Source organism: Brassica rapa, chromosome A03 (assembly GCF_000309985.2).
Source record: "Brassica rapa cultivar Chiifu-401-42 chromosome A03, CAAS_Brap_v3.01, whole genome shotgun sequence".
Lineage (NCBI taxonomy): Eukaryota > Viridiplantae > Streptophyta > Magnoliopsida > Brassicales > Brassicaceae > Brassica > Brassica rapa.
In genome coordinates this window covers 5366722-5381048 of record NC_024797.2, presented here as the reverse complement: position 1 = coordinate 5381048, position 14327 = coordinate 5366722, and the positions used below count along the sequence as shown (strand labels likewise).

Sequence of the window (14327 nt, the reverse complement as noted above, 5' to 3'; positions counted from 1 at the left end):
TTTTTGTCAACTTCAATATAAATAGTTTTATTTTATTATGTTGAAATGATCATTCATCGTCACATTCTATCCAAACTAATAATAATATTAATCATAAGTATAATTATTATTATCAAAATTGTTGTTTTTTTTTTTGCTAAAAATTGTTGTTGTGGTTGTTGTGGTATTCTAAACTTAACGAGCAGCCATATTTGAGAATTCATAAAAGGGGATTAGTTTTGTAATTAGTAGCGTTGACAAAAATAAAATTTTGTAATTAGTAGCAGCTTGAAAAAAAGTAGTGGTAGTGTTCATATGCAAGTGGATCAATAACCACACTAAAAAAATATATGATATTAAGGTAATTACACAAACGAATTAATTAAAAAAACAAAATATATTTTTTTTAGGTCGGCAGCGATTACCAGATATTCTAGCTATGTATACCGTATTTTGTTTCATCTCATCGAGAACCTCTATGCATTAATATATTAAACTTTAAATAGTACTATTGTTTAATTTTATAGTTGTACTAGAAGAGGTAAAGATATTACCTATAACATAATATATACATTTAGGCATTCTTTTTCTTATAAATAGTATAGTTTAATTGATATATACAAAAAATATAACAATAATAATTTATACTTTTTTGTGTGCACAATTTATCCTTACAGATAATAATATTAATTTGAAACGATATTTTGAAATTTATAAAAAGAATAAAAGTCACATAAGTTCTATGAAACTCAAATCATTTCAGAAGACTGATTGAATACTCACTTTGTAATTAAAAAAAGAAAAGAATACACAACTCTGTAATGTTTGGACTAGAGACCAACAATAAAGTCCACCATATCCTTGTATCAAAAATATTAAATCAAACATCTCTCCTCAGATCTCTATGTCAAAAGTTCAAGGAGAATTCATATGTCCACCACCCTTTTCATAATTAATAACCCAAAGATAACACAATAACCAGTGAAACTCAAAGAAAAGTTGTATGAACAAGGTATCACTTTTTCATCGTGAACAAGGTATCACATAAAAGCTTGATTTGGTATGAATAAAAAGGAGAAAGAAAACATAAAAAAAGACTGAAGAGTTCACGTTCAAAACATGCAGTCTTATTTAAATTTATTTTCACATACAGTAAAATCTCTATGCATTAATATATTTGAACTTTAAACGTTTATCATTATATATATTATAATCAATCAACAAATAATATTTATTAATATATAGAAAACTGTTTAATCTATACATTAATTTTAAATGATATTATTAAAATAAAATGGTGGATCTACTAACAAAATGAATTACAAAAATTTGAAATTATAATTAACAATCTGACATATCATAACAGAATAGATGATGATATTCTATTTGCCTATAATATAAAAGTGATGTATGTTCATAAAATCAAAATTAATAAAAATAATGATCATTATTATTAATTTTGGTGATCTATGATTTATTTAAAAGCAATTATGCATAAAAGTTAGTTATTGCATTTAAAATTGTTGAAAATTTGGATATAAATTGAAAGATAAAAGTTTTTTTATGCAATAAGTAACACAAAATTATAAATTTTCAGTAATAAGATTTCAGCTTTAAATAGAAACAAACAACATTATATTCTTATTTTAGTATATTCTATGTCAGTTATATAAGAATAAGTTTATATAATTACGATTTATAATTTTTTTTAAAAAGCATATATTCATATAGGAGGTTCTGAAATAATTATTTTATACTGTAAATTATTTTACATTAGTTCAACTCATGACCAGCATAATTTATATTTTATACTTTATTTAGTGAATATTAATTTATAGAAGCTTTACTTTGTAACCAATCCATATATATATATACACATACATAGCCATCAACCTTTTTGCACTTAAACCTTTGTTAGCTAAAACAAAACCAAACAAAAAAAAAACATGGATTACGTTTTGGTTTTGTTGCCACTCGTATTGTTTCTATTAGCTTACAAATTCTTATTCTCAACCAAAACCAAGCGTTACAATCTCCCACCAGGACCAACTCCCTTTCCCATCGTCGGCAATCTCCACCTCGTGAAACCGCCGGTCCACCGTCTCTTTCGCAACTTTGCGGCAAAATATGGCGAAATCTTCTCCCTACGTTATGGCTCTCGCCAAGTCGTCGTGATATCTTCTTTGCCTCTCGTCAGAGAATGCTTCATGGGTCAGAACGACGTCATTTTAACAAACCGGCCGCATTTTCTGACCGCCAAATACGTCGCCTACGACTATACCACGATCGGGACCGCCGCTTACGGCGACCATTGGCGTAATCTCCGCCGTATTTGCTCTCTTGAGATCCTTTCCTCTCACCGTCTCACCGGACTCCTCTCCGTTCGTAGAGACGAGATCCAACGGTTGCTCACGAGACTCTCGCGTGACTACAATGGCCATGTCGTTGAGCTTGAGCCTCTTCTTGCAGATTTAACTTTCAATAATATTGTCCGTATGGTCACAGGAAGACGTTACTACGGAGACCAGGTTAGTTTCATCTAAACAAACATGTATCAACGTTTAATACAACAAATATTTTAAAAAAATCGTTAGACGTAATTAGAGGTTTATAAGGAATTAGTGCTTAGCCGTATCAAGGGTCGCGTAGACCGATTTTCTAAATATTGTTTCGTGATCGTTTTGCCGTTAGAAACCCTCTATATCGATTTTTAAAACACTGAATACTAATAACCTCACTAGTCCGTTATACTTCTAAATTCTAATGTTGTTGTCGAATATTTTAAATGTTTACATACCAAACATGGATTTGCTACATATGTATTTATGTAATTGGTTTCTAGCTACTTCTTGTGCATGAGAATTCATTCGATGTGGAATATATCGGCTAATTATTTTGCTTATATGTTTGTTTCGTAAAGGTTCACAACGAGGAAGAGGCGAATCTATTCAAGAAACTAGTGACAGAGATCAACGACAATAGTGGTGCGAGCCATCCAGGAGATTATCTACCGATTCTCAAAGTTTTTGGCCACGGCTACGAGAAGAAAGTGAAAGCACTTGGCGAAGCCATGGACACTTTCTTGCAGCGGCTACTTGATGATTGCCGAAGAGATGGGGAAAGCAACACAATGCTTAGTCATTTGTTGTCTTTACAACTAGACCAACCCATGTACTACAGTGACGTCATCATCAAAGGCCTCATGCTCGTAAGTACTCTCTCATACACATAGAACCTAGACTAGAAATCATATAAATTGTCCCCTTTTGTTTCTTTACCAGTGGTATGCGTTTACATGTTATATGCTTTTCTTCCATTAAATATTAGTATTTTGTGTGTCTAGTCAAAATGTAATTACAAATGCAAACATAAAGAACTGAAGAAAGATTGATGCATGGTTTGTGCTTTACATTTTATATTTACAAAATATGAAATATAAAGATGAACTAACATATTTGAATATGTATTATATGTTTTCTCCAATAAAATATTAGTATTTGGTGTGTGTTTATCAATATTTAATTATAAATGCAAACATAAAGAACTGAATGAAGAAAGATCCATGGTTTGTGTTTTACATATAAATAATATTTACAAAATATGTATATGTAAAGATGAACTAACATATTTGAATGTGCATATAGAGTATGATGCTTGCGGGGACGGATACTGCAGCCGTGACGCTAGAATGGGCCATGGCGAATTTGTTAAACAACCCTGAAGTGTTGAAGAAGGCAAAGTCCGAGATAGACGTTAAGATCGGACAAGAACGTTTGGTCGACGAGCCGGACATTGTGAATCTCCCTTATCTCCAAAACATAGTCTCCGAGACTTTTAGGCTGTGTCCTGCCGCACCACTCCTTGTCCCGCGTTCTCCTTCTGAAGATCTCAAAATTGGTGGATACGACGTGCCACGTGGCGCTATCGTACTAGTGAACTCTTGGGCCATACATAGAGACCCGAAGCTTTGGGATGAGCCCGAGAAGTTCATGCCCGAGCGGTTCGAAGAAAAAGAAGCAGCGAACACGAATAAGCTGATGATGTTTGGGAACGGACGAAGGACGTGTCCGGGTGCGGCTTTGGGACAAAGGATGGTATCGTTGGCTTTAGGATCATTGATTCAATGCTTTGACTGGGAAAAAGTCAATGGTGAGAAGATTGATATGACCGAGAATCCTGGAATGGCTATGCGTAAGCTCGTGCCGTTACGAGCCGTTTGTTATCAGCGTCCCATTATGGCTAGTCTCTTTGCTTAAAGTTACACTATATTAAGTTACTTGGTTCATGCACCTTTTAAAAGTAAGCGCTTCAAGTGTCATTTTCGGGTTTCTTTTTAATAAGTTTGGTATGATTGTTTTAAGGATTAAATAATACTTAGAAAATGTAAGATTCGATGGATGTTATGATGTTAATACTAAGATTCGATTGACGATAAGACGATAGTTTGTTGATACTGTGCATTGGATACTACCAATAAAATAAAGAGTTGTTGGCTGCCAATTTGGTGGATGACCAAATTCTTGATAACATTTAAGAAAATAACATATGTAATTCAGTAACGAAAAAAATAACATTTGCAAATCGATCATGCTCTACTTTCTGAGGAAGCCGGTCACATGGAATGACGTGAAAGATCATGTGAAGATATAACGGGTCACATGGAATATGTCACATTGAGATGTTGCATCATAAATAGAGTGGAAAACATTATCCTATATAGAATGCATGGAATCAAAACAGTAACCAATTATATATTCAGTTAAATTGGTGATATTTTTTAGAATTTTTTTTTTTTGTAATATGTGTTTATTGAGACAAAACATCATATATTACGAAACAAAACGAATATTGAATATGAATTTTTTTTTCTTTTTTTGAAGAATAGAAATTTTGATTTGAACACTTTGGTTCTTCCTCCAAAAGTAAATGTGAATTTTTAAATAGTACATGAATTCTTTTTATTCCACTCACAATTTTATTATATAAAAATATTTTCATCGTATTCAGTCGATCTCTTTAATTAGTGAATAAATAATATTATCATTATAATATATTCAACAGACATATCATAGCTACATTATCAAATTGGTTACTCATCAAGTTTTTTTTTCTGTTCACCACCTAGTTTTTGGGGGAAATGTCATAAAAATAATACTTATAAATTTGAGTAAAACATAACACCAACATTTTCATCAATAAAAAAATGTCAATTACTTGAATTCACAATTTTGTTACATCGTTTGGTCAAAGAGAAAACTGGAATAGACACCCGTTATTAACAGAAAATCAAACAAAAAACTGGAATAGACACCCGTTATGGCGTGTCTAAATCTTTTACACTTCATTAGTTACAATTTATTTCATAAAGTAAACTATAAACTATAGACTTAGTTTTATTCAACCAAACAAAATATAGGCTTATTTTAGATCAAAAATCAAAAGATTTCACAGGAACAAGTAGAAGATCATGTTTCTTATGGGAAGTGAGTCCAGAAGCTTCATCCATGTCAACATCTTCAACACCTTCTGGTATCTTCCAATCAAACTGATACAAGAGATTCGCGAGACCAAACTCAACTGTTGTCGCCCCCATGTACATTGCTGGACAAATTCTTCGACCACCTCCAAAGGGTAACAACTCAAAGTGCTGCCCATTTGCCTCAATGTCACGGTCCATAAACCGCTCTGGGATAAACTCTTTTGGATCTTTCCATATCTCGGGATCGCGTCCAGTACCCCATGTGTTGACATGAAGCCTTGTCTTTGGTTGAATTGTGTAGCCGTTGATCTTGAACTCAGATATTACTTCTCTTGCCACTAGAAGAGGTGACACTGGATGTAACCTCCATGTTTCTTTGATTACCATTTTCAAGTACTTGAGTTTATCTGTTTCGTCTAAGCTTATGATTCTTGCTTCTTTGTTTTTCCCTATCTGGTCTCTGATTTCGGATTGAACTTTCTTCATCACTCGTGGGTTTCTTGCGAGTTCCGCCATTGCCCATGTCATGGTTATTGCAGAAGTATTGATTCCCCCTAGAAGAATGTTCTACATACAAAGACAGTTAGAGCATCAAATTAATTAGTGAGTTTTCTAAGTGAAATTAATATTGAAATATTAATATATTAAAATAATTTAATTATGTAATTAGAATTTAATAGTATAAAGAGTTCTATTAACAAGAAAAAAAAAAATGAGAGACTCTTGTGAAAGTTTCTCAACTTTTTATCTTCTTCTCTCAATTATTTTGTTATTATATATTTTTGAGAGACTACCAATGTAGATTGTCTTAATATCAATCATTAGAAGCCTACATGATAGAAACAAAAACTACTTGTAGTAAATACATGAAACTGTTTGTTTATTGCTAATTTATTCTCTACCTTAACCTTGAAATTTTTATGAGATATGGCTCACTATACTTTTTTTCTTTTTGCTATAATTTGGTGCAGACTCACTATGCTTACCATCAAGATAGCTTTGATATGGTTTCTTGTGAGTTTGCCATATCCAAGAACAGCTTCTTCCTTCTCCAGCTTCAAGAGCAAGTCCACAAAATCATCTTCACTTCTTTCTTCTCTATTTTTCTGTAGATGTAAATCAATCATCTGTTCATAGAAAGCATCAAGATCTCTCACACTTCTCTCCCTCCTTGCATGTAAACCTGTGAACCAATCAAAGATCCAACCTATATAGGGGAAAAAATCTGAAGCAGAGAAGCTCCCCAACATCTCAATAGCCTCATGGACTAAAGCTTGGAACTTTTCATTGTTGAGCACAGTCCCTTGAAAACTCACACCAAATGATGCCTTGCAAACCACGTTAGCATTCAGGGAAAGAAACGTCTCGCTCAAGTTAACCGGAGTTTTCTTATAAGCAGATTCAGTGATTGAGTGAATCAGCTTCTTCATCTCCATCTTCTTGATGGGTTGAATCAAGTTCACTTGTTTAGTACTAAAGAGTTCCATAACACACAGCTTCCTTAACTCTTTCCAGTAATCATCATATCTAGAGAAAGCAATGTCTCTAAAGTTATAAGAAAGTTTTCTTGCACCTGAAGACAATCAAAACCTAATTAATAGAATCAGAGAAAGACATAGAATAAATATCATGAAAACATATATAGATACCTTCCACGCTTGGACGGCTACAACAATTAAGGTCATGATCTCTAAGAACTTGTTTTGCCGTGTCAGGGGAAGAAACTACAACTGTTGGAACTCTTCCGAGTTTCACTAACATCACAGGACCATACTTCTTTGAGAGTTCCCATAGAGACTGATGTGGTAATGGTCCCAGCTGGTGCAAGTTCCCGATGAACGGTAAGCCAGGAGGAGATGGTGGTTGCCGACCGTCGCTCTGCTTAGTGCGCTTCACGGCGGTGATAAGGATAGAGATGAGGAAGAGAAGCGATAGAAGCCAAATCACTGCCATGTTCTTAACACGTTTCACGTTTGTAAGTGAGCAAGTGATGATAAAGCAAAGCTCTTGTTTTTTATATGCATGAACTTTTGTAACAGATTTGTGAAGAGATAATGATTTTTTAAATATGACATTAATTATCATGATGTCAACAACAAGAATAGTCTAAACTGGCATTTACTGCTTCACAGAGCAAAATTATATTATATTTGTATCATATTATATGGCACTGAATTTTTCAATATATATGGCACAAAACATAGCAAGAATGAACGCAAGCCAAATACTGCTATTTTACGTACATTTGACAATTGGCTTATTTTGTACGAATAATAATCTTTACACTTGTACTTGATTTGTCCAAAAAATACTTGTTATTACTTACACAAAAATTTATTTCTTACATGTTATTTGTCTCCGTTGTACTTGCTACTTGCAAGTACTTGTGAATGATGTAGACATATTTTTGAGTCTTTAAAAATTAATTGCTAGATAATCAACATGAAAAAACACGAGAATTACTCCAAACAAAATACTTGTATCTATAATAAAAAATACATAAATTTTGGTATGAAAGTACTTAATACTTCTTACGACAAAGAAAAGTATTTTTCTATATTAAGACATCTATTCATTCTTATGTTCTAAATATCATTATTCTTTTTAGTGACAAAACAACTAACGAACAATATTAAATCGAATCGCTAATTATTTTTGTTACTTGTTAGTTGCCATGTATTTCAAGTAGCAAAACTTAACAATTTGATATTTGACATGACAATGAGGAGTACTTGAAAAATCTAGACAAGTATGAGACAAGTCAGGGATATAAAACAGTAACAAATATTTGTACACAGGCTCTAGAACATAGTAAATGTATTCCACTCTTTGTGCTTAAAACTACAAATAGCTCAAGTTACAACAACATAAAACGGTACACCCTAACCGAACCATGGTTAACATCATAAATAACCAATCCGTAACCAAAAAAACTCCTGCTTATACTAAAAGCAGAGTAACCTGTCTCATCAACAAGCATTTTCAGATTCTTTAGAAAAATTTAGCCATCCAATCCAATCTCAAGATAATCAGGAAGTGTTTCGTTCCTGTTTCAAGAATAGTATGGTTCAGTTTCGAGAACTTGAGTCAGGCTTCATCTCCCTCTCTCTCAGACCACTGTGCTGGTGTAGTTTGGGAAGAGTCTGACAAGTTTGTTAACAGAATCTGAGTGGAACTTCCTTGCGAATAAGTAACATGGTCTTCTTATACCGTTCCATGTACATGGCCAATGAAGCTCTTCTCCACGCTAAGAAAAAAAACAAAAAGAAACAGAAGATAAATGAAGAGAAAAAAACATGACAGTTTCAGTATTTTGGAGTACAGTAAGCGAGAAATGTACCTTGCCAACGCTTGTCACGTGTACACTCACGTCATCAGACTGCAAGGAGCCGAGGAAGGAAAGTATATATCAAACAAAAAAGCGAAGAAACATAACAAGATGTCATGTATTGAAAGGAATGGTGTTGTGACATTATTATTACCGTGATATTTTTCAAGAACTTGAGTGAGATATCGCGAGCTCTGTATGTCTTAGGATGCCATCTACGCTCAGACCAATCAACATATGTGACTGACCAGTTCGAGATTCCTCCCGGATCAAGCATCTTTTGAAGAAGACCAACAAACATATCTCATTAAGGAGGAGTAGAATCAAAGTTATATAAGAAAGAGAGAGTTGCATTTGTTGATCCACTCACATGGAAGAATGTAGGTAGGTAATGTTCATCCGCAATGCAGTTCTTATTTGCTTCTACCCCTGGCTGCAAAATCATGTGAGAGTTTATCACAATCAAAACTGATACTTCAAGCTACAAATTAATATGCAAACTTACTCTGCAGAACTGGCGGAATTTAGAGTAGTAGAGATTATCAGCCATCACTATCAAAGCGTGTTGACGCTTCATTGTGAACCACTGCACCAAAAGGAGAAAAGTCTGAACTATAAATCATCTTTCTCGCAGACTCTATACATGTTCTCAACATTTCATAACTAAACAGAACAATCTACAACTCATGGATTAAGTTACCTGAGCACCCTTTCTGAAATCTTGCCTTGGGATTTCAGGTAACATGTGATCCATGTGTCTCCCTGTCCCATGAGGTCCACGATCCTCAAAACTTGACACAGGAGAAAGAGAGCAAGCATTGGTGAATATTAATGGTATAAAGATGTTCTAAATGTTTTCTAAGAGTCATTTACTTTACCTGTCAATGAAGCTGACATTACCCTGCATCAAATATCTATAAGTGTAGTCAAACGTATGCAACGGTATGCAGCTGCAAAGTTTAAAAAGAGAGAGCTAGCTGTAAGGAGAATGCAGCTGGAGAGCAAAGTTATATATAAGTTTAAGATGAATCAATCACCTCTCAGAAAGAAGAACAAAGTGCTGGTTGTCAGGATCCTCAAGAGCATTTGCTAGAAGCCGTCTCTCAGCATCAACCATAGAGATCCTCCCCCACGTGACCTGATCACTATGAATCTCCCGGTCCGAAAAGTGACGGCTGATGTGAACCGGTCTCAGCCTCGACGGGTGGATGTAAACACTGAACCTCCCTTCTTGACCCTGGAGAAACTTATCCCACAGCTTCTCAAACGGCAGAGTACCAGGGGTCAAGAACATGAACGCTATCTTCGATTTAGAGGTCAGAGCGGGAGGTGTTCTGAGTATGTCTCTGATCACAACTCGAGCCGCGACTTCCTCGTCAGTGTGTTTCCTGACGTGAACATCAAGCCATCCGGAGAGAGCAGCTTGGCAGCCTCTGGTGGATAAGCCCTCGCAAGCGGGGCTCTTGACTTTGTGCTGTGGGTACATGTAAGTGCAGACCAAGAGGATGCTCGTGATGCAGACTAGTAGAACGATTAGTAAGGGCTTCTTTAATGAAGAGCGGTTACGGAGAGGCAAGTGGAGGTTCTGTGTCTCCCCCATTGGATCGAATAAAGTTTGAATCTTTATTAACTATCTTTTACACATTGAGCTAAAAACCTGAAGAATTGTATTGAAAGGATGAATCTTTATCAGTTTTAACACAACTATCTTCAGAAACAAGCAACTAGAAACATGAATTAAATACGCAAGTCCCCACACGTTTTGGTGTAAACCTTGTTTTAAGGGAGCAAGTGCACGTTGTTGTTGTGAGTGACTACAAAGAGATTCTCACCCCCACACGTTCGACGTAATCAAGACTTTCTTCCTCGTGATTCCTTTTGCTCCGCAAGCTGTACACAAACAGAAGAGTAAAGTTCACAGTGGACAAAAGCATTTTATCAGAGGAACGAGAACTAGAGTAGTTATTACAGTTACCTGTTTGATTCCAGCAGAATTGGTAATGGAAGAGAAGATGGGTAGATAAAAATAGAATCTTTGTACGAGCCCAGATCTCAAAAATGAAACCTTGGTGATCTTACTGTTAAAAGATCTAGGGGATTAAAAGCAAAAAAAAAAAATTAAAACAACAAGTCAAGAGATAAGAGACTGAGAGAATAAATGTTTATATGTGAATTTTGTGTGTCATGTGAACGAGTGTGTTTTTTTTCCTATTGAAGAAGACGATTCAGATCCTCGATTTGTTTTCTCTCTCTTCGCTTTGAAATTAAGAAAAAGAAAGAAATCAGACAAGTGTTCAGAGACTTTCCTTTTTCTTTTCTAAATCTGGAAGCATTATTATTGGTTTAAATTATTTAATATTAATACATTTTTTTTGACATATATTACATTTCTGGTTCATCCATAATGTTGCAGCTTACCCAAAAATTTCCGATAGTATTACTATAAATATTGTTCAACAAAAGCTGAAAATTTTGGCGAACAATAATCTAGGTCAAAGTTGAAATTTGTTACCTGCAAATAATTCAGACAATGAATTAATTTAATGCTGAAATTATAAAATGAATTGAATTTATTTGTCGACTAAATTCTGGAATAATACAAGAAATTGATTTTTTTTCCAACTGATACAATAAAATTGAATTTATGCCAAACACAACAGAAGCCGTTCAAAAAAAAAAAAAGCCAAACAAAACAGAAGTAAGTTTTTGCCGTCAAAAAAAAAAAAAACAGAAGTAAGTTCAACTTTTGTGAGGTAAAGCTAAACGATGAGCTACAGAAAGCTTACTATTTAGGCCCAAGTAATACTTTTAAGTTCAGGCCCGTAAGAGAAAACCGAAACCAAACTAATCAAATTGGTCTAACCGGTCCGGTCAGTCACGATCATCAAGCTGGTTTTGCAAATACCAAGTTTGGATTTTTTTTCCAATCCTAAACCCTAAAAAGGATTCAGCGTTAAAAATAAAATAAAAAAACCTCTAAAAAGGATTCATCGCCGTTGGTCTGTTTGTTCTTCCTCTTCGAAACTCAGTCGCGCAGGTAAGAACCTTTCTGTGATTTGTTAATCTCAATTCTCGAAGTAAAGCCACGGTTTTGCAGAGCTGCAGAATCGTCCCAGCTCTAAAGACACTTAAAATGTCGACTCGACCTGAGCTGCTAGCGCCGCCGGAGATATTCTACGATGACTCCGAGGCTCGCAAGTATACTTCTTCCTCACGTATCGTCGAAATTCAGGTGCTTTAATTCTTTCCCTGAAGAAGAAAATATCTCTCTGTTTTTTTTTTCCTGAACTCAGCAATTGTTGTGATCTCTTACATATAGTCCTTATGGTTATTATAGGCGAGGTTGTCTGAGAGAGCTTTGGAGCTTCTTGCTTTGCCTGAAGATGATGTTCCTAGATTCTTGCTTGATATTGGTAAAAAAAACTTATTCCCTTTCATTTACTTATGATGATGAGCAATTTTGATGAAGAATCTGTGTATCATTTGCACACGTTTTTGTGTTGAGGTCTTGTATCTAGCTACTTTATGGATAGTGAATAGATGTAGTGCAAGCTTATCTCTTTAGCTCTGTTGCAAAAGGGGAGATTGACTAATAGTCTCTGTTGTGGTTTAGGTTGTGGATCTGGCCTGAGCGGGGAAACAATCTCTGAGAACGGGCACCAATGGATTGGTCTTGACATTTCAGCCTCCATGCTTAGTAAGTTCAATCATTAGTTTGCTAAGAATTCATGTACCATTCTAATTTTTTCTCTTGTAGAATCTCTAAGCCAACTTTTATATTTAATAATTACAATGTAGACGTTGCTGTTGAACGAGAAGTTGAGGGTGATCTTTTACTTGGTGACATGGGCCAGGTATGTCAGTCTCTTTTGGTGGTATATTCTTTCTGAAAAATTAATTGTAATGTATTAGCAATTGCTTATTCATGTACATTATCCATGTCTCAGGGCTTAGGTCTTCGTGCAGGAGTCATAGATGGAGCCATCAGTATATCGGCTGTTCAGGTCTTACTTCTCAAACTATGTGATTTTTTTTTGTGTTTTAACTACATTTACTTTCGTTTTAAATTTTTTTTTTTGTGTTTATTGTTCTAACCAGCTCTTCTTCCTTTTTCTTTCCCTGATTCCAGTGGTTATGCAATGCTGACAAGTCATCGCATGAACCTCGTTTGAGGCTAAAGTATGTGCAAATCATTCTACTTAAACTTGAGTCAATAAGACAGTGTCTAATCTTTGATCACTCAGGGCTTTCTTTGGGTCACTATATCGATGCTTATCAAGAGGAGCAAGGGCAGTTTTCCAAGTCTACCCTGAGAGCATCGCTCAGCGTGAGCTGATCCTTCGCCAGGCCTTACAAGCTGGATTCGGTGGTGGACTCGTTGTCGACTACCCACACAGGTACCTTCTTGTGAAAGCTTATTTTTGGTTTCACATTTGACTGCGCCTTAACACTTTGGCATGTCCTCTAACTTGCAGTACTAAGAAGAGAAAAGAGTTCTTGGTCCTCACATGTGGCTCTGTTCCAACCAGTATTAACGATGGGCATAAAGGAAGTGGCTCGGAAGATGATGACGATGATAGTGAAGACGAAGACAATGGAATGGTAAATAATATATATATATATATCCAATTCTCCTTACCGTCTTGATTACTTACTGCTATATATATAGAAGTGTTTATTTACCATTGTCTGTTTTGTTTGTGAAAAGGTATGTGTATCAGATAGGAATAGGCCAAGGAAGAAGCAGAGAACGAACAAGAAAGGGAAAGGAAGGGAATGGGTTTTGAGGAAGAAGGAACAAAGTAGAAGGAAAGGAAACGATGTTCCTGCTGATTCCAAGTACACCGCAAGGAAACGCAAGTCGCGTTTCTGATTTTCGTTACTAGTTTTAAAACGCTAGTTTATAGCGTTTGCATTATGTTTTGTCGTTGAAAGAAAAGAAAAATACTGAACATCCTTACTGTTTCTACATTTTGTGTGTACTCAAACCCTTTCTGGTTACTTCACAGATATCGCTTGTGATTTGCGCTGCCGCTAAGCCTTGTCCTCTTCTATTTTTAAAATTAATTTTAAAAAATTGCTGGCCAAGTTATCCATATGTTCAATCAAGTGAGTATAACAGTCAAAGGAATTATGTATATCTTCCACGTCAAGACAAAGAGCATTGCTTAGTCTGTCTCGACGATGTTCTTATGATCTCACGTTTTATGATGATACGTACGGTCATAGATGTCCAAAACCGAGCTTTCTCGTTGTGGATCATCATCTGGACTTGGAAGATTTTTCAGATGCAGTGGCAAGTTCTGCGTCGACTTTTCTTTGATACATTGCATAGTAACTTAGTAAGCTATTGTAGCTACAAGTTGTATTCAAATCCTTTGGCAATTCTAGACGGGTTTGAAACCAGAAAGCAAACATATGTTTCTGATGTTACATTATATAGTCTTACATTTAATCCAAAAAGGTTCAAGAAGGTGCAAGTGCCTACTATGTTTGTATATGAAATGATTTCAGTGAGCCCATAAGAGAGTAGTACTCTAT

At 35.1% G+C, this 14327-nt stretch overlaps 4 protein-coding genes across 7 annotated transcripts; 2 read left to right on the top strand and 2 right to left on the bottom strand.

Moving 5' to 3' along the window:
• Positions 1 to 514: 514 nt before the first annotated feature.
• LOC103856766 (cytochrome P450 81F2) lies at positions 515 to 4479 on the top strand. The gene is made up of 3 exons (XM_009133894.2): positions 515 to 2507; positions 2900 to 3187; positions 3624 to 4479. The coding sequence occupies exons 1-3, from the start codon at positions 1926 to 1928 to the stop codon at positions 4233 to 4235; spliced, it is 1482 nt and encodes a 493-aa protein (XP_009132142.2). The 5' UTR covers positions 515 to 1925; the 3' UTR covers positions 4236 to 4479.
• LOC103856765 (cytochrome P450 71B10) lies at positions 4172 to 7978 on the bottom strand. Its single transcript, XM_009133893.3, has 3 exons — positions 7108 to 7978; positions 6445 to 7031; positions 4172 to 6025 (listed from the first exon to the last, which is right to left on the bottom strand). The coding sequence occupies exons 1-3, from the start codon at positions 7541 to 7543 to the stop codon at positions 5408 to 5410; spliced, it is 1641 nt and encodes a 546-aa protein (XP_009132141.2). The 5' UTR covers positions 7544 to 7978; the 3' UTR covers positions 4172 to 5407.
• A 246-nt stretch (positions 7979 to 8224) lies between these two features.
• LOC103856763 (glycosyltransferase BC10) lies at positions 8225 to 11477 on the bottom strand. 3 transcript variants are annotated; one of them, XM_009133890.3, is made up of 10 exons: positions 10762 to 11477; positions 10560 to 10676; positions 9824 to 10443; positions 9665 to 9736; positions 9487 to 9577; positions 9292 to 9372; positions 9157 to 9219; positions 8941 to 9063; positions 8799 to 8837; positions 8225 to 8705 (listed from the first exon to the last, which is right to left on the bottom strand). In XM_009133890.3, the coding sequence occupies exons 3-10, from the start codon at positions 10384 to 10386 to the stop codon at positions 8568 to 8570; spliced, it is 1170 nt and encodes a 389-aa protein (XP_009132138.1). In that variant the 5' UTR covers positions 10387 to 10443; positions 10560 to 10676; positions 10762 to 11477; the 3' UTR covers positions 8225 to 8567. The 3 variants fall into 3 exon arrangements, with proteins under 3 accessions (XP_009132138.1, XP_009132139.1, XP_009132140.1); XM_009133891.3 differs by having other exon boundaries at positions 8483 to 8705; positions 10546 to 10676; XM_009133892.3 differs by having other exon boundaries at positions 8483 to 8705; positions 10619 to 10676.
• A 247-nt stretch (positions 11478 to 11724) lies between these two features.
• Positions 11725 to 13824, top strand: LOC103856762 (18S rRNA (guanine-N(7))-methyltransferase RID2). 2 transcript variants are annotated; one of them, XM_009133888.3, is made up of 10 exons: positions 11725 to 11823; positions 11884 to 12018; positions 12124 to 12199; positions 12400 to 12483; positions 12585 to 12640; positions 12734 to 12790; positions 12916 to 12965; positions 13031 to 13183; positions 13262 to 13388; positions 13495 to 13824. In XM_009133888.3, exons 2-10 carry the CDS (start codon positions 11920 to 11922, stop codon positions 13657 to 13659), a joined length of 867 nt encoding a protein of 288 aa, XP_009132136.1. In that variant the 5' UTR covers positions 11725 to 11823; positions 11884 to 11919; the 3' UTR covers positions 13660 to 13824. The 2 variants fall into 2 exon arrangements, with proteins under 2 accessions (XP_009132136.1, XP_009132137.1); XM_009133889.3 differs by having other exon boundaries at positions 11728 to 11823; positions 11892 to 12018.
• The last annotated feature ends 503 nt before the right edge of the window (positions 13825 to 14327 follow it).